Source organism: Dasypus novemcinctus, chromosome 21, assembly GCF_030445035.2.
Source record: "Dasypus novemcinctus isolate mDasNov1 chromosome 21, mDasNov1.1.hap2, whole genome shotgun sequence".
Taxonomy (NCBI): Eukaryota; Metazoa; Chordata; class Mammalia; order Cingulata; family Dasypodidae; genus Dasypus; species Dasypus novemcinctus.
Window position 1 is genome coordinate 73,609,282 of NC_080693.1, and position 18,737 is coordinate 73,628,018.

At 37.1% G+C, this 18,737-nt stretch overlaps 1 protein-coding gene across 3 annotated transcripts in view; it reads right to left on the reverse strand.

Annotated features, from left to right (window-relative positions):
- Positions 1-5,760: 5,760 nt before the first annotated feature.
- Positions 5,761-18,737, reverse strand: part of ABCA6 (ATP binding cassette subfamily A member 6) — a 56,952-nt gene continuing 43,975 nt past the window's right edge. For all 3 annotated transcript variants that reach the window (XM_071210783.1, XM_058284631.2, XM_058284630.2), the window contains 13 exons: positions 17,587-17,664; positions 16,252-16,343; positions 15,470-15,590; positions 14,779-14,896; positions 13,607-13,698; positions 13,245-13,423; positions 12,733-12,808; positions 12,564-12,658; positions 11,475-11,594; positions 10,334-10,474; positions 9,106-9,185; positions 7,278-7,333; positions 5,761-7,142 (listed from right to left, as the gene is read on the reverse strand). In XM_071210783.1, coding sequence (XP_071066884.1) covers positions 7,044-7,142; positions 7,278-7,333; positions 9,106-9,185; positions 10,334-10,474; positions 11,475-11,594; positions 12,564-12,658; positions 12,733-12,808; positions 13,245-13,423; positions 13,607-13,698; positions 14,779-14,896; positions 15,470-15,590; positions 16,252-16,343; positions 17,587-17,664 — 1,347 coding nt within the window. In that variant the 3' untranslated portion in view covers positions 5,761-7,043. The remainder of the gene's footprint in view (positions 7,143-7,277; positions 7,334-9,105; positions 9,186-10,333; positions 10,475-11,474; positions 11,595-12,563; positions 12,659-12,732; positions 12,809-13,244; positions 13,424-13,606; positions 13,699-14,778; positions 14,897-15,469; positions 15,591-16,251; positions 16,344-17,586; positions 17,665-18,737) is intronic.

Genomic DNA, 18,737 nt, shown 5'->3' on the forward strand with positions numbered 1-18,737 from the left:
CCCTCCCTCTTATGAACCAAGAGATCCAGGGCCTTATTCCACAATCTTTGGGCCTCTAATAATTTCTATATGTGTTTTTCAGATGGTTAATTGAATCTTCAGTAGTATAAAGAAAAATTTGGGTGGTCTTTTCCTCATTTCCTGGGAATGGGACTTCTGAATCTTTGTAATTTCTTGTGATAAGTGTCTTTTTCTTCTTGGTGGATTCAGGACCATGCCTGATACTTACAGAGTAGGGCCAGACACACAAGCACACTTAGGGTGGGCAGCTGGCCATGCCAGGAAGGCCAACCATGTGATTATGGGGTTAGGACTTTGAGCCTCATCATATCAGCATATATCAGCCCACATCAGCCCACATCCCTGATATCTGGGAGTTCAAACACATGGACATTGATTCTATCCATCATGTTACCTAATGAGATCCCATATAAATGCAGGATGCTAGAAGACCAGCAGAGCTTCCCTGATTGAGAAGATACATTGCTGTGCCAGGAGGTAACACATTCTGTCTCAGGAGAAGGAAACACAGATGCTTGCATTTGGTACCCTGGCAGACCTTATCCCATGTGTCTCATCTTCTTATTTGTATAATTTTACCATAATAAAATTAAAATCATAAGTATAGTGTTTTCACTGTGTTCTGTGAGTCATTCTAGAGAATTATTATACCTGAGGGAAGTGATGGGAAACCCCAAATGGATAGCCAGTTAGCCAGAAGTACAGGTGGCCTAGGTCCTCAAACTTGCAACTGATACCTGAAGGGGAATCTTGTAGGGGACTTCTTTTAACCTGTGGAGTCTGGCCTAACTCCGGGTAGTTAGAAGCAAAATTGAATTGAGTTGCTGCATCTTTGCAGTGGTTGATCAGACTTTTACACACAAAGTTGATATCAGATGCGGTTTGAGGTTGTAGAAGTCAGAAGTCTTTGAAAATGATGCACATACATTATATTTTTCAGGAGTCTTTTTTTTTAAAGAAGCTTTAGATTTCATAAATGTTGCATTAAAAAAAAATAGAAGATTTCCATGTTTTCCATTCCCTCCCCCTTCCACACTTTCCCACATTAACAACAGCTTTCATTAGTGTGGAACATTTGTTACAAATGATGAACACATAATGATGCATTACTACCAAACGTGGACTATAGTTTACATTATAGTTTACACTTGGTGCCACACTTTTATAGATTATGGCAAAATACATAATGGCCTGTATCTGTCATTGCAATGTCATGTAGGAGAATTCCAATGTCCTGAAAATGACCCATGTTACACTTATTGTTCCCTCTCCCTCCCCTCAGAACCTCTGATGGCCACTGCCTTTACATCAATATTACAAGTTCTTCCATTGAGACAACCAGCAAGATGGCAGCAGAGTAAGGAGCTCCTAGAGTCAGCTTGTGCTACAGGGCAGTTAGTAATCACCCAGAGCTATCTAAGGCGCCCGTTTGGGTGCTCCAGGAGACCAGAAGAGCATCCTGCAACATTCTTGAAAGAATGGAAGGAGGAGGAGATGCATCACCATCCCCAAATCGTTAGGATTGAGGAATGAACAAACATAAGGGGGAATGCAATTATGGACCAAAGTAGACTTATTATTATTCAAGTAATGGAAGAAATTGTAACATTAATATATAGTGGTCACCAGAGGTTAAGAGGGGAGGGAGAGGAAAGAATAGGTGTAACATGCAGCATTTTGGGTACATTGGAATTGTTTTGCATGATGGAACACATGGATATAGGCCATTATACATTTTGTCAGAATCTATACAATTGTATGGTACAAAGTGTAAACTAATGTAAACTGTAGATCATAGTTAGTAGTAATGCTTCAATATTTGTTCATCAATTGTAACAAATGTACCAAACTAATGAAAGATGCTATTAATAGGGGAAAATGTGAGGGAGGGAGGGGGAGGGGTATATGGGAATTCCCTATATATATATATATATATTTTTTTTTTAAAGATTTATTTTTTAAAATGTATTTCTCTTCCCTTCCCCGTGCCCAATTGTCTGCTCTCTATGTCCATTCACTGTGTGTTTTTCTGTGTCCACTTGTATTCTTGTCAGCAACACTGGGAATCTGTGTCTCTTTTTGTTGTGTCATCTTGCTGCATCAGCTCTCCGTTTGTGCAGCGCCACTCCTGGGGACACCCCTGTGTGGCATGGCACTCCTTGCATGCATCAGCACTGCACATGGGCCAGCTCATCACACAGGACAGGAGGCCCTGGGTTTGAACCCTGGACTTCCCATGTGGTAGGCAGATGCTCTATCCATCGAGCCAAATCCGCTTCCCTCCTATATTTTTTATGTAACTTTGTAATCTGAAATTTCTTTAAAAATAAAGTTTCAAAAATCTTGCATTAAAAAAGGAATGTATGGTGATCTAATGTTGAAACTCTGAAAAATTAAAAAAAAAATAAATGCAACAGGGAACTAAAATATTAAACAGCAGCCAAATGGAAGAGGAGAGGGCAGTTCCCTAGCAATCTTATAGTTCAGGATGAGAAACAACACTACAGCACTCCTCCTCCCCCACACCCCTGGGTATTTAAATTTAAACTTAATAGAATTAAACAAAATTTAAAATTCAGTTCCTTTAGCTCTTAAGTGTAAAAAGTGTGGAAGTTAAGAAAAAAGCTGAACAAACTGAAAATTAACTTTTCTTGGACTCATCACAGAAATGAGATCTCTGGGCAAACCACCATACTGAAATCTGGGGAGAGAGGAAAATACATAGAACTACAGCACAGCATCTTTGGAATGGACACCCTTGGAACCATAAACTAGTAAGAATATTTAAATGGCAATTTTGCTGAACTGTAGGAAGCTGAGTGTGGACTAGCCTAAAATGAGAAACTCATGGGACTGCAATCTTAGGAGGTCACACACTTTCCTGGGTTTTATCTCTATGAACCCCATCAGGTTATTATAATGAGAAAAGGAAAAAAAAAAAACAGGCAGGGGCGTAGAAAAAGAAGAAAAGTAACCATTTTGAGGTACAACCAGATAACTCATAGAACAAAAGTCTACTCTAAAGGAGAAAATACTTTACCATAGCTGTATCATACCTAGAAGTAAGGGCATTTACCCAACTCCAGTTTTTCTCTAGTTCTCTAGCCTTTCTGTCTCACCAAAGTCTGGGAAAGAAGGTAAGAAACACTGAAGGTCATAACCCAGGGACACAGGTCTCCTAAAAGACATAGTCATAAGACTATTGAGTGATTTCTCTCCCTTATAACTGAACAGCACATCAACAGAGCTCCAGTATAAGGACTATGGCTTATAGCAGAAAAAAATGGCAAGGCTCGGTCTCTAAAGAGATTTTCTAAAGAGAAATTCTTAGGAAAACTCAAAGACTATGATGGGAACAAAAACTAGGACACTAGAGGAAACTACAGCTATAGCAAACAGTAAACAGTACAAATATAATGGAGAGAAACTAGATGATTTCTCCTTAAAATCAAAAACAAAATATGATTTTTTCCTCCCACCACTCCTATTCAAAATCATACTGGAAGTCCTAGCTAGTGCAATAAGACAAGACAAGAAAAGAAAATGTACAGATTGGGAAGGAAGAAATAAAACATTGTTCACAGGTGGCATAATTATCTATGCAGATATTAGTGATAGCTGGAAAATATGCTTATTAAAATTTCTTCATTTAGGGGCTCTGGATTTTCTAATACCCTTCTGGAAAACTAATTGAACTGGTTTTCTGTTAACCTAATCTTAGTTTTTTATTCTTTGTTCTTAGTTCCTAGAAGGACAAAAACTAGACCTTCCCAGTTCTGCTTCCAGAAATAACAGGAATAGGATAACATCTCAAGGCAAAACCACAGAATGGCCCCAGGAACACCTTATAGCCCAGTAAATCTGTAAATTTTCTCAGGGACAAAGGCTGATATCCTTGAGCAGTAAGTTGAGAAGAAGTCATGGAGACTGCACATAGGGGCTTACACAATAATAACCATGTAATATATAAACGTTAATCAATGAATCACTGAACTGGGACAACACAGGCAAGAGTTTGGCATGCTTGAGATAAAACAGGATTAAGAAATTTGGGAAATGGATGAGGTTCAATCAATTGAGCTCCCGCTTACAACATGGGAGGTCCCAGGTTTGGTTCCTGGTGCCTTTTAAAGAAGACAAGCAAGGGAAACGGACTTTGGCCCAGTGGTTAGGGCGTCCGTCTACCACATGGGAGGTCCGCGGTTCAAACCCCCGGCCTCCTTGACCCGTGTGGAGCTGGCCCATGCGCAGTGCTGATGCACGCAAGGAGTGCCGTGCCACACAGGGGTGTCCCCCGAGTAGGGGAGCCCCACGCGCAAGGAGTGCACCCATAAGGAGAGCCGCCCAGCGCAAAGGAGGGAGCAGCCTGCCGAGGAATGGCGCCGCCCGCACTTCCCGTGCCGCTGACGACAACAGAAGCGGACAAAGAAACAAGACGCAGCAAAAAGACACAGAAAACAGACAACAGGGGGAGGGGAGGGGAATTAAATAAATAAAAATAAATCTTTAAAAAAAAAAAAAAAGAAGACAAGCAAGACAGCGAGCTGGCACGACAGGCTGGCACAACATGATGATGCAACAAGAGACACAAGGAGGGAAATATAATGAGAGACGCACCAAGAAGGGAGCAGAAGTGGCTCAAGTGATCAGGCATCTCCCTCTCATATGGGAGGTCCTGGTTTCAGTTCCCAGTGCCTCCTAAAAGAGGAAGACTAACAAAAATGAACAGACATAGAAAATGCAAACAACAAGGGAGTGGGGAGAAATAAATAAAATAAATATTTAAAAAAAATTTTTTTGCTCACATCTTCCTCACAAGATCTTTAGAAAAAAATCCAGCATTATCACTGACATGGCACGAATGCATCATGTGGTCATCACTTGATCCTTAAACCCTATTTCCTTTTCTTTGTCTATAACAACCCTAGTCACATTCTTACTTTGAACTGGTTTGGGGATGATTCCTCCAGGTCCTTGTTTGTGCATTTGCAATAAATCACCTTCTCACTGAGAGATGAGTTTCTTCTTTGTGGCACTGGATTGGGCAGACCCTTCTATTGGAAATAGCCGTGCTTACAATAACATTAGCACACTAATTGTAACTATGCCTGATATTGGTTATTCAATATTTTGTAAACATGTGTCTTTAAGACTTAAGAAATTTTATAATTTATTAAATAACATAAGCAAATATTGCATTATATTATGTGAAATACTAAATGTTATGTATGGTGTGATGTTATACATCTGAGCAAGACAAGAAGTTTTTGTTTTTGTTTTATAGATTTACTTTATTTCTCCTCACCCCCTTGTTGTTTGCACTTGCTGGGTCTGCTGTCTTCCTTGTTTCTTTAGGAGGCACCGGTAACTGAACCCAGGACCTCCAATGTGAGAGGGAGTGACCTCTGTTCCCTGCTTTGTTGTTGCGTCTCTCACTATGTTTTTTATTCTTGTGTCTCTCGTTGCATCATCTTGTTGTGTCAGCTTGCCATACCTGGCCGTCACACCAGCTTGCTGTCTTCTTTGGGAAGCACTGGGAACTGAACCACAGACCTCCCATGTGATACGCAGGAGCTCAAATGCTTGAGCCACATCTGCTTCCCAACAAGAGGTTTTAATGCTTGAGTTTTGGAAGTCATTTAAGTAAATTCAAGTCTAATATGAATTTATTTTTTACAGGGTAATAAAGATCATGAATAAACAGTAAACTATAGATTATTTATCACAGATTTACAAATATAACTCTCCAAATTTTATTGGAATATTTGTAAGATGTATAGATAAAATATTATTATATGAAAAGCTTATAAAATTGATAAAAGATCAGAGTCCAAAAAATAAATGAACAAAGAATCACATAATTAACATACAATAAAATATAAACTTCTAAAGCTACAACTTCACCATAAGTTTAAATGCAAATTAAAACTATTTCAATGTTATGACAGTGAATATGCATATATATTTAATCAGAAAATTATACATACTATATGATGTCAACTATGTAAAATGTGCATTAAGGAAAAGAAGGAAAGAGTTGAAAATGTTACCATGGTTTTGTTTTGTTTGGTATGGTAAGGTGATTGTGGCAGTTTTTAAATTCGATTTTATGCAATTCAATTTCAATATTTTTCTCCATTATACAAATTTTCTTCAGTAAGCATAAAATTTTTTATGTTGTATAACATATCACTGAAAAAAGAAACAAGCAGCAGGAATACTGATTGGTCTTCAAACAGTTTTCTGGTGATATTCAGAATGAAATAGCTATATTTTAAGGGAAAAGCTAAAATAATATGGAAAGTTGAAGATTTAAAAAAAAAATTGATTAATACAACAGATACACATGCATACACACACAGGAAAATGAGCTTAAACTGCATCAAATATACAGAAAATTATCAATGGGGTGATGAATGAAATCAGCATGCACTACTATCACATGCTGATATGTTATATTATAACATATTCAAATTTTTAAAAAATCTGATCACATACTCCTGTGACTCTCCTTGTTTTCCAAAGAAATACCTGAATTGCTTTTCAAGTGTATATGCTTGTTACCTTGTGAGTCCAAGGGCATCCTAACCCTATGAATCTCAAAACAATTTCTGGGAAGGTTCAGGGTAAGAATTTTATGTTGACTATAAAAGAAAACCCATAAAACTGAGAACTGTGCACTGGGGTAAAGTAGTCACATAGCTACTAGTTGTTGAATATGCCCCTCAAGTATTTCAGCAAGAAAATGTTTTAGTAAATGGTAAACTAGTGATATTTCAAATAATTCCACAACATACCCAGGGCTAGGCTACTTGGGTGTTTTTATTAATAAATTATATCTCCTTTATCATAGTTTTCTTTCTTCCCTAGGACTGAGGGGAAGAAAATTTAAAAATTCATTCATTTGTTGGCTAACCATATAAAATATATTTAATATTTATATTATTTTTAAATTATACTTACTGCTAATTATTACATTTAGACTTGCATGATCTTAACAAAGAATTTTTAGGCTTGAGGTTTTAAAGGTTATCTGAATGAGGGAGGAGTTTCCATCTCATGGTTGTATCAACTTGATCAAAACTTTCCACTTCCTGCTCCTTAGACAGCTCTAAGAACACCTAGACAGATCACAAAGGAGAAGGAAAAAAAATATTATCAAGGTATTGATAGTCTTCCAAATGAACAGGAAAAAAACTCAGGTTACTTGCATGAGAATGTTACAGGGTAGTCCAAAATCATAAAAATCGACTTACCTTTTCCAGTGTGCTTTCAGAGAGGCTGTATTCTTCCAGGTTAAAATTATGTTTCACTGGGGGGGAAGGAGGGTGGAGGAAGCTAATATTTATTAGATGCTTACAATTTTTCAACAAAAATTTTCTCAAAGTGAAAAAATATAAAAATTCAAATAATACAAATGTAATATAAAGCTGGAATAAACAAATACTTGGTAAAAGAATAAAATAATAAAAAGTCATAAAGGGTATAAAGGCAAATTAAGTTAATCTTAATATTTAAAAAGTTATCTCATATTGTATTTCATTAATATATGTTTTGTTATTTGGTGTGTGTCTTGGGAGAGATATATAAGTTCCTTGAGTAATTATATAATTAATTGATGTAATCTCACACATGGAAAAGATTCCAGTCACATCTCATCCTCTTTAAAAGGGCCCAGTCCTTCCATGTAATGGAAGGTAACAGCCAGTTCACCTTCTGTGCCAGTTCTCTGCTGGACTGCCCCACCAGGAAATTTGCATGAGATTTGTCACCAGATTCACTTATTCCTGTGTTCAACAGTTGACCATTTGTACACTGAGGATCCCCTATGTGCCAGGCACTCATAAGTGCCAGGGTTAGAGCAATAAACAAAACAGGAGAAAAAAAACAACAACACACAAATACTTTCTTTATGCATTTTGCATTCTAGTATGAGAAATATGGACATTAAATCAAAGGCACTTAAATGGTGACAGTTGCTCTGGAGAAAAATAAAGCAATAAAGGAAATAGGGAATGCTGGGGCATTCCTTTGTACAGGATGGTCATGGAAGGCAATAATAGTAGAACAATAATAATAGAGCAGAAAACTAACAGGAGTAAGGAAGCAGCCTGGATATTTAGAATTCCAGGAAGAAGGATTCACAAGGACAGAGTCCTGAGTCAGGAATATGCAAGTCTAGCAGCATTTAGAAGGAGCTAGGAGGCCTGTGTGTACAGGGGAAAAAGCAAACCAGATTTATATCTCAAGCACAATGAACCAGATGCTGTTCTGGGCACTTTACAAATTCAGTCATTTAATCCTCCTAACAATCCTGCCAAGTGGACACTGATATTACCCCTCATTTTAGAGATGAGTCAACTAGATATGAAGAGATAATTTGTTGAGTAATTTTACTCAACATCTCTCAGCTGCTAGTAAGTAGGAAAACTGGGATGGGAACCCTAGAGTCTGAGCTCTTTTCCGTTCTGCTGTGTTGAGTTACACCTTGATGGTCTACTGATGGGAATGATCCAGGTGAAAGGGGAATAGGCAATTTTAGACATCGCGTGGAGTTACATACAATGCAAGGAGTGGACTTAGCAAGAGATACAGTTCACTCATCATAATGGGAAAAAGGTCAAATATACTGGCATAGACGCCAGGAGCTGATAGAAGGATAGAAGATTTCTGTCATTTTTATTTTATTAGGAAAATATAAATCAAGGGAATCCAGGAAGGAGATAGACACGTAAGGAAAGAGGAGGAGTGAGGTAGTAATTTAGGAGACTTGGGGTGTGAATGGGATGTGTAGAAAAGGCAAAGCAGGCAACACCACTGGGCTTTTTGAGGTTAGGATCATGGATTCACAGTAAGACCAGTCAGCACAATTGTGTGTTTTTGGCAGTTTCTGTTGCAGCACTATAAAAAGTTAGATTAACTAAGGTTGGGGCTTAATCCCACCATTATCTACCTTTAGGATTCTTAACACCATACTTACAAGGTCTATTTTTTAAAACTTATTAAACAATTATCTATCATTAAATTATTATCTAAATATGAACTGGTCCTTCAGAAGTTTTATTATAACATGGCTATTCTTACCTGTCTCTAATTTTTGAAAGGCCTGAGACAGAGGATGAACATCCGTCATGGGCAGTTTATAGGCCAAAAAAGAAGAACACCTGGGAATAGGAAAATGTCATCTTTGTCCTGAGTTTCAAGGGGATAAAATTGCTATCAAATAAAATATTGATATTATTAACAATTTTTTCTTTTAAAATTAACAGTAATGCAAATTAATGTAATGCTAAAATGTGAATTAATTCATGTAATTTTTTCAATGGACAATTTTTAAAATGACTTTTGGCAATTGGCTGTTGGAGATAGTTCTAGTAATGGTCCAGCATAGTTACTTTTATGCTCAGTTTATATAATTCCTTTGCTTGTTGAATACAGATAATCTGAATTTTTCCTTTTCATTAGCTCAAAGTAGGTTGGAAACTAATTTCAAACTAAAATTTCATCCTTGTCACCAGAAAGCTAACTCAGAAAGAGGAGTATGAGGTTAGGAGAAAGAGATATAATAGTAGAGGTGAGACTAAAAGGTTTTAACTAAAAACTTCACAGAGGAAGAGCCAGAATTCATTTTTGGCATCTTGTTTCTATGTACTACTTTTGACTGTACGAACTTGTGCCCCATTCTCAGCTCATTCCTGAAGGGGAGACTGATATTCTCAAGTGGTCCTAAGGCTTCTCAGACCTCTGTGACCAGCTCTCCTAAGACCGGCCTCTGCTCTTCCTTCCTACCTGTATGGAAACCACTTTTCTGATTTGTGATGTCAATAGTCTGAGAATAGGACTGAGTTAAATGACCCAGTATATACCTTTAAAAATCCCATTATGTTTATACTGTGCTAAATAAAAGTAGCAGTTTTTGCATCCTCTTTCTTTGGTAAGCTCAGCCATCTAAGGAATTTCAAATTCAGTTCCCTCTCTATCGCATTGTCCTTCCTCCAATAGCACATACATTCTGTTCTCCATTTTGAGGCATAAAAACACCATTAAAGTGAGATTTATTAGTTGTCTCAATTGTTCTTGTTTTTTAAGAGGGGGATCTACCCTAAATATTTACATATTTTTTTATGCCCATAATCAGCTTCCTGGGCAGCTCCCATCACTTGCATAGTCTGAAAGACTCAAAGAATTAGTTTTGTGATCCCTAACTTTCATCGCAAAGTCAAATTACCTTGAAATTCTCACAGAGCTAAAAAAGGAGCCACTGAGTGGATAAAGCCTACATTGTTTCACCATTTTCAAAAGTTCCTTTCACCTTTGCTGCTGTGCTGCCTGTGGGAAAAGCTTCAGAATCTCAGTGTGGACCAAAGTTATTTGAGAAGGCTCTTTCACTTTAAGTTCTAGAATGTAATCCTTGGCAAACTTGCTTTTCAGGTGTTGAATGGAGCCAATGCATCTGTGGACAAGAAGGAGAATGTGTTGAAAAAATAGTTCCCCTTAATTTATTGAAGTTATTCTGAATTCCAAATATAGGGAAAGGCTGTCACTGATGTTTTCAAGAAAATGCATGCCAGCTGGACTCAGTTGAGGTTTTCCTGCACATGGCTCTTCTGCCCCTTCTATTTGAACCTATAATTAGTACTACAGTTGATAGGTGTATGTCCAAGAGATTTAAATCTTTGGGCTTTCCATGTGCCAGTTGGGCCCTGAATTTCAACAGAGTTGCAACACCTACTCTCCAGTTAATTGAACTCACCCATGACAACTAACAAGGAGATGATGGACAACGATTATTCCAAGGAACAGAGTTTGCAACTGCAAGCAAGATAGTCCCATCCATCTCCCCCTTGGGATGTAAGCCCCCTCTCAATTAGAGGTGGATCTAATCCCAGAATCCTCAGGATTGGGGAATGAATGATGAACTGAAGACTTACTGGTATTCTACTATAGATTTATTGTGATTCTAGCAATGGAAGAACTTTCATCATTGATGTGGGGACAGTAGCCACCAGAGGTTCTGAAGGAAGGGAGAGGGGAAAATAGGTGCAATATGGGGACATTTTCGGGACTTGGGAATTGTCTTGAATGACACTGCAATGATAGATACAGGCTATTATAAGTTGTGCAGGAGAGATTGTAAAACTACATTGTAAACTATAATCCATGCTTAGTGGCAATGCTCCAAAATTTTTTCATCAATTATTACAAATGTACCACGCTAATGAAGGATGTTTTTAATATGGGAAAATGTATGAGGGATAGGGAGAGGAATATATGGGTGTCCCCTACATTTTTTGTGTAATATTTATGTAATTTAAGTATCTTTAAAAAAAATTTTTTTTAGGTATATTAAAAAAAAGAGAGAGAATGCATGCCAGCGGCTCACAGTTATCTTACACTTTCAATGGGGGTACTCCTTTTGAGGGACTAAGTGCAGGCTCTGGACAGAAACTTACCTCAGCCTCCCAGACACCATGATGGCCACGCGGTCACACAAGGCCTCGGCCTCTGCCATGTAATGGGTGATCAGGAGGGCGCCCCTCTCGGTATTTTTAATGCTTGTCTGAATTGCCTGCCTGAAATGGATCAAGAGATTACTGGCATATTTTTTTTTAAGTGCAAAAAAAAAGAAGCAAGATGGAGGGCAAAACTTATAGACAGAATACAATGTATGATCTCATTCAGATCCCAATTCAAACAGATCAGGGAAATGTGAATACTGCCTAGGTACTTGATAATATTGAAGAATTGTTTTTGATATTGTAGGTGTCTTTATGAATTTGTGGTTAAGTAAAAAAAATACTTTATATCTTTGGAGAGATATACTGAAATATTTATAAATAAAAGGATATGTTGTCTTGGATTTGTTTCAAAGTAATTGGAGGGTGGAGAAAGGAAGTGGGTGATAGAATAGATGAAAGAAGATTGCCCTTATACTGATAACTGTTGAAAATGGGTGATGGGTATAATAGGTTCATAAATGATTCTCTCTACATTTGTATAAAATTTCTATAATAAATCCTTAAAATAAATTGGAAAAATATTGGACAGTCATAAACATTAAATTGGATTGGAGAATTTTTATTAATCTAAAGGGGAACTTAAGAAGAATTTTTAAAAACTATGAGAAAAACTGGATAAATGAATATAACAGGGCAGGGAAAAATAAAAGAAATGGAAATGGGGGAGTTGGTCAATGAGTCAATGCCCTTAATGTTCTTTAAGCAAAGTAGGGTTTTAGAAAAAGGAAATATTGATAGACATCTAGTTATCAAAAGACAAAATTATCACACATTTCAAATTACAAGACTTAAACATCCAACAAAATACTTCAAAGGTTTCCTTTTACCTGAGTAGTACATGAATATGATATAACATTAGAGAATTTGTTTGTTAAGTATTTGTTTTCCTAATAATGTGGATTACTTCCTAGTTGCTGAATTAGGAACCAGTGGATTTGAGAGTAGGTTTTCCAAGATCAGTTTAAAAATGCAACTTTACATAACCTTGATACTCTTGGCTCTGATGGATAAGATAATTCTCACCACATTTGCTGTTGCCCTGTAGGATCTATGCCTGTAGATGGTTCATCCAGAAGCAGGACAGGTGAATTTCCCAACATGCTCAGCACAATACATAACTGAAATGCAGAGAAACACCTGTTTGCTGCGGCTCCGAACCAGACCTCAAAATAACATCGCACACCATACACACCTTCCTAGCAGATCCTGCTGTTAATTTCTGCACTGGAACCTTCAGCTGCTCCTGCAGTTTGAAAGCATTCACTAGCCTGATGGCAAAACGGATGGGAAAAAGTATCAAGTCGAGAGAAGATTTTCAAATATATAAGCACATAGAAGAGGAGTAATAGCATTGGGGGCAAGCTTGAACTATTAATCTCAAAACTTTAATGATAAAAAATTCAGCTCATTTGGAACATGAAAGAAACTTCACCTCATAAAAAGTTCTTAAGAGAAATTAGAATTCTGAACTAGGAACAAAAATGGATGATTTGGGGGCCTTATTCATTTTCAATTATTTTATATAATTATTTTTTAAGATCCCTTCTTCAGGGATGCAGGAAATGAGGTGTTCTTCTATCCCTGTTCTACCACTGACACTCCGAAAAGTTGCAGATGTCATGTGCACTCTCCTTTCTTTATTAGTGAATCCATCAATGGTATGGCGCCCTGTCACAAAGGAACCACAATGACTTCTTTCTGTACCGGGTGATGGCGGCCTGGGCAGCTGCTTTCCTCAGCCCCTTCACTGCGGCAAACACCTCCAGGTGCTCCCTCACTGTCAGCCTGGGCCACAGAGCGTTCTCCTGGGGACAGTAGCCCAGGAACTTGACCGTGTCCTCTTCCTGGTGACCCGAAACTGAACTGTATCCTTTCAATTCCACCTCAAAAAATAATAAGATGGTTTTAGGAACATACGTAGCATTTTGTCCAACCCCGCAATTATCAAAGAAGCTAATAAAGGCCTAAATTTTTGAGCATCAAAAAAAAAAAAATTAAAGAAATCACTTTATATGTTTTTATAGAAAATAATTTAAATAATAATATAAAAGCGTAGTTTTAACTACCTCTCCAGCTGTTGGCCTTGTGACCCCAGATACCATTCTGATAGTTGAACTTTTACCAGCACCATTGGGTCCTAGCAAACCCAAAATTTCACCTGAAAGAAAGAGTCACTGACTATTAATAGTCAAAGTTAAATATTTATTAATATAAACAAACTTGTTTCTTTAATAAAACCTTCTGAGATATTTGCTCTCCTCAGTTATTATCATTCTAAAATAGATATCATATATGTAATCTATGTCATCAAAACACATTCTTTAATGCCTCTATGAAATATTAGTGGAAAGTTTATGGATTAAATGCCAAAATACCAGTCTTCCTTTTCTGGTAATTTGTTTCTGTTAGAAATGAACCATGTCTTAAAAGAAGAAAGGATCCCAAATTGTTTTCTAACAATGGCAGATGTGCTGAATATGTGCATAAATTATTCCTAAATGTGGGAAGCCAGAAACATTTTCTCCACCCCAAATACCACCACCTGTGTTCAAGACACCATCATCTTTTATCAGAATTGATATAAAAGCCTCCTAATCCTTCCCAAAATTCATGAACAGCCAGTATATTTATTTTATATAAATAAAATGTCATGAGCCTACTAAAAACACTCAAATGGTTTTCCACTAACTTGATATAAAATCTAAATTCCTTGTGTTTAAAAAGCTACATCTAATCTGTGCCCTGCCGACCATTTTGGCTTCCTCCTCTCCATCTGCAGATGTATTCTCTGACCTCTTTGTACCTCAACCACTCCAAACACATCCCTTTGTCTGAGCCCTTCCCTGCACTCTCATCTCTTAATGCTCACATAACTGGCACCTTTTGCCATTCAGATTTTGGCTTAAACTTGTTCCTCAAGTGAGGCCTTCCCTGATCACCTAACTGAAGGCAGCCTAAGTCACTTCATTTCATGTATTTTAATGCTACACATAGAACTTATCCAATATCTGATATTTTTCTTGATAGCTTATTTTTGTTTATGCCCCCCTTCTAGGATGTAAATCCATGAGGGCAGGGACTTTGCCTATTTCCTTCATAATTACATTTTTGGCAAACAAAAATATATAGGTTAAATGAATGAATGCTATAGCAAAAAAAAGGTGCTGATAATATAATAGATGCTCGAACTATATTTCTAAAAATAATCGTGAATTTAAAAGTGGTTATTATTCCAAACCTTTTCTAACACAGAAAGAGATATTTCTTGCTGCTACTTTCTTCTTTCGTTTTGAACAGCAACTTTTATTTTTGCTTGCATATTCTTTGTGTAGACAGCTGGCAATTATAACTGGTCTCTGGAATAGATGATATTATGATTTTACAATTAAGTTTCAGAGATTTTATGTTCCTATGTCTTCTCTGCTGGACCCTTTCTTGCCCTATGTTACAAACCATGTTTTTCAATGAATATAATCCATACTGCTTGCTTCAAATTTAATTTGCATTTATTAATGTAGACAAATTACATGCTTCTATGGAAGCTGGCTCATTACTTTACCAGAACAAAAGTGGCTAAGCTCATGGAAATGTCACAACATCTAAGTCAAATAAAAGGAAACTCTAAAATCTTAATCTCTATTTAGCATTTTATAACAAATCTCAAATTATTCACCTCACAAGGGCTTATTTGGTTTTGAAATTATAGCTCTACTTATCAAAACCACTTTCCTCAAAGAAAAATAAAACAAGCAGGTTTTAGATTCTTCATGGAGCTTCCCTGAAACTCCAAGAAGTATCTGCTTATATTTAAGGATTGGAAAAATGCACCAAATTCCAAACTTTCTCAATGAAAACCAGCAGTTCCACCTCTCTTCTTGACAATTCTTAAATATTTCAATTAACATCTGTTGTATCACTTATTTTTCTACCTCATCATCATTTGAGGTGGTTAGGGAAGTTGCTGTTCTTATTCTTTCTTCTTGAACATCTTCATCTTCATCGACAGGTTCTTCTGGATTTGGTCGACCACCTCTAATTTGGGGGGAAATTCTGTGTAGAAATAAGTAAAATCTATAATGTGTTTTCCAATTGTCAAGGATGTATCAAAAATATCTTCCCTGTGATTTTACCATTGTCCTTTCTTTCAATCAACTGATGATGACCCTGTGAATACTGCTTCAACATTGCCAAGGACTCCAATCCCACTAGCTAGAATCCCTTTCTTAGCATTGTTTCCATCCTCCCAGTTGACCCTTTTAAATCTGTTGGAAATTACTGTTGCTTCCTCTCTGAAAATCAGGTCACCCGCATTTTCTCTGGTCACACCAGGTCTATCTTAATCACACTCAGATATTAGTAACAGCACTCTTTCTAGAATTTCTCTACTTGCAAAACACTCTGAATTATGTCACTAAATCTTCTATCCCATCTCTTCAATTCGAGGATCTTATACAGGAGAATGACATATTTGGGTACTCATTAAATATTTGAGGAGCTGGAAGCTACCTTCAGCTGCTTTGGTTGATTAGTGGCAAAACTCTGCCTGGGGGACTTATTTCATGGCAAGGAAGTCAGTGATCCAGTGACAACAATGATAATCATAGTGCTGTTTACATTACACGTACAAATGCTCTTAAATCAATGGTGCAGCCACCTTCTGGGAATATTAAAATAGATATTAAGTACCAAATTTGATTATTTTAATTCTAACCTGAAAACAGGGTCCTTTCTCGTTGTTTTCTTTCCCCACTTTATTTCCAGCCATCTTAGAATAAAAATTAATATCATAGTCTGAAAGTAAGGCTAGAAACAACAACAACAAAATTATATTTAGATATAATTTCAAATACATTATTTAAACATTTTAGTTAAATTGACAGTCTTTTGTCCTCAGGCAAAATAGATGTGATTCATGTTCATACATTAGGGGAGAGATATTTCTGGCCATATGATCACAGTGCAGCCCACTGGAACTTGCTTCCTCTTTCTCCTCACAACCCACTTCCAGTCTCTCAGCAAATTCTACGTATACTATCTTCAAAATTACCCAGAATCTAACTACTTCTCATCCCAGCTTGTGCTAGTCCCACGTAGGTCCAAGCCATTATCATTTCTTATCTGGACTCTTGGAATACCTTCCTACCTGCTCTCCCTCTTCTACCCTCACGCAAAACATTTATTCTCAACACAATAACCACAGTGACTCTTTTAATATGTAAGTCCAATCATATCACTGCTTAAAACCCTCCAACCGCTCCTCAATCACTCAAAGAGTCAGAGTCCTTATGGGCCACAAAAAGCACTGTGTGCTTCTCCCTAACCCCATTCAACCTCCTTCCCTCTGTGACCTCTTCTTCTACCACTCTCACCCTTGGTCATTCTGCTACAACCAAACTGGCCTCCTGGCTGGTCCTGAAACAACCCAGGCTCATACTTTCTGCTTCCTAGTCATATCCTCTTTCTCAATCTATTCCTACAGCTTGCTTCCTTCACATCTTTATTCTCAGCAAACCCTTCCCTAATCACCCACCTGATACAGTATATATTGTTTATTTAGTTTAGTGTCCTATAACCTCCACAAGGGCAGGAATTTTTGTCTATAATTGTCCCTGTGCCTAGAAATTCCTGATACATGCTATACATAGACAGAAACTTTCCTAAGCTAAAATGTACTGATTTAATCATTTTGCCCTTTATTTTCATTATTTTGCATTTGCCTTTTTACACACAAATCAAAGATTTTAAGTTACATTGCATCTGCATTTTTGGATACACGATATCTCAGATTTGTATGGGGGGGTTAGTAGACAGTGTCAACAAACATAAAAAGTAATTTTTTATTGAAATCTTGACTTAACTCTACAGTCTATTAATGCAAAAAATAGTAAGCCTAGGATTTAGAATCATTATGTCTGAATATAATTGTTTTATCTAAGAGTATATTAAAGACACTTTCAAAGTTGGTACACTTCAGACAAGATCACATAGTTATAGTAAATGATAACTATCCAAAAAAGCAGGTGGCAAGGTAGAAAGTCCTTCTCACTATTAGGCAAACTAGAAGATCAACTTCGTTCAGGTCATGATTTGGGTCTTGAAATTTGTTGAAGGGCCTATAGGCTTTCTGCAAAAAGAAAACAATAGCTAAGATTTACATTTTAATAATATGAAATTTCTCACATTGAATATTTCCCTCATTAAGCTTGATTCCCCTCTGTGCCTGGGAACAAGTAATTACCTACAAAGTTTTCCTACTCAACATTTATTGTCTCTCTTTAACAGGTACCTTATAATTTTTTCTCATCCTAACATTGTTTTGTTTTTTAAATCTCTTGATTTTAAGAGATTAAAGGCTGCCAAGAGTCTACTGAGAGCATAAAATGGAAGTTCTGGCACTATGGAAAAACTCCAGGGGTTAGCAATATTTATTCAAAGTGCCCCAGATAAGCCCTTTCCATGTCCATTCCTACTTCAGTGAACTGGAGTACTGTTTTCTTATAATAATTAGTCCCATCATCTTATTCTTTCTTCATTAATCATTGCATTAAGAAAGTAAATTATTCCCCCTAAAAAACATGTAAAAATATAAATTAATACATTTTACCTGCAGGTCTACTATATTTTAGGAGAAAATGTTTTAAACAAGGGAATGAGTTTCCAATTGAGAATTCCACATATTGTTTAGCCAGTGGAAAACTATTCTTGTAGATGGAAGGCTTCCCCAGTTCCCTAAGAATACAAACCATTAGGGAAGCCCTGTCTACTTCCTTTAAAGTCAGTTCAAGCAGAACAGGGGGCATGCTCCAGACTCACCTACCATACTCCAGCCTCCAGAAAGGCTTCTCTGCACTTGAATCACATTCTGGTTCTTAAATTAATTTTTCCTGGTTCTTCCTGCCTCAATGCCTTTGTTTTCCTCTGTAGAACGTGCTTACCTCCAGCCCTAATCTTCTACTACTTAATTCTTACTCATCCTTTACTTCTCTGTTTAAATACCACTTCCTGCAGAAAAATACTCGGATTCATCAGTGCACATCAGATAGGCTTTGGGTGTGCTCCCTGGCACTCTGCTTTTGTCCTTTGAAATGCTTAAGTCCCTTGCCTTTACTTGCTTGAGGTCAGTCAGTCTTTGTCTCCACTAAGTTCTGTGAAAGGAACAGTTGTGCTATCTTGTCCATCAGATGTTTCCAATTACCA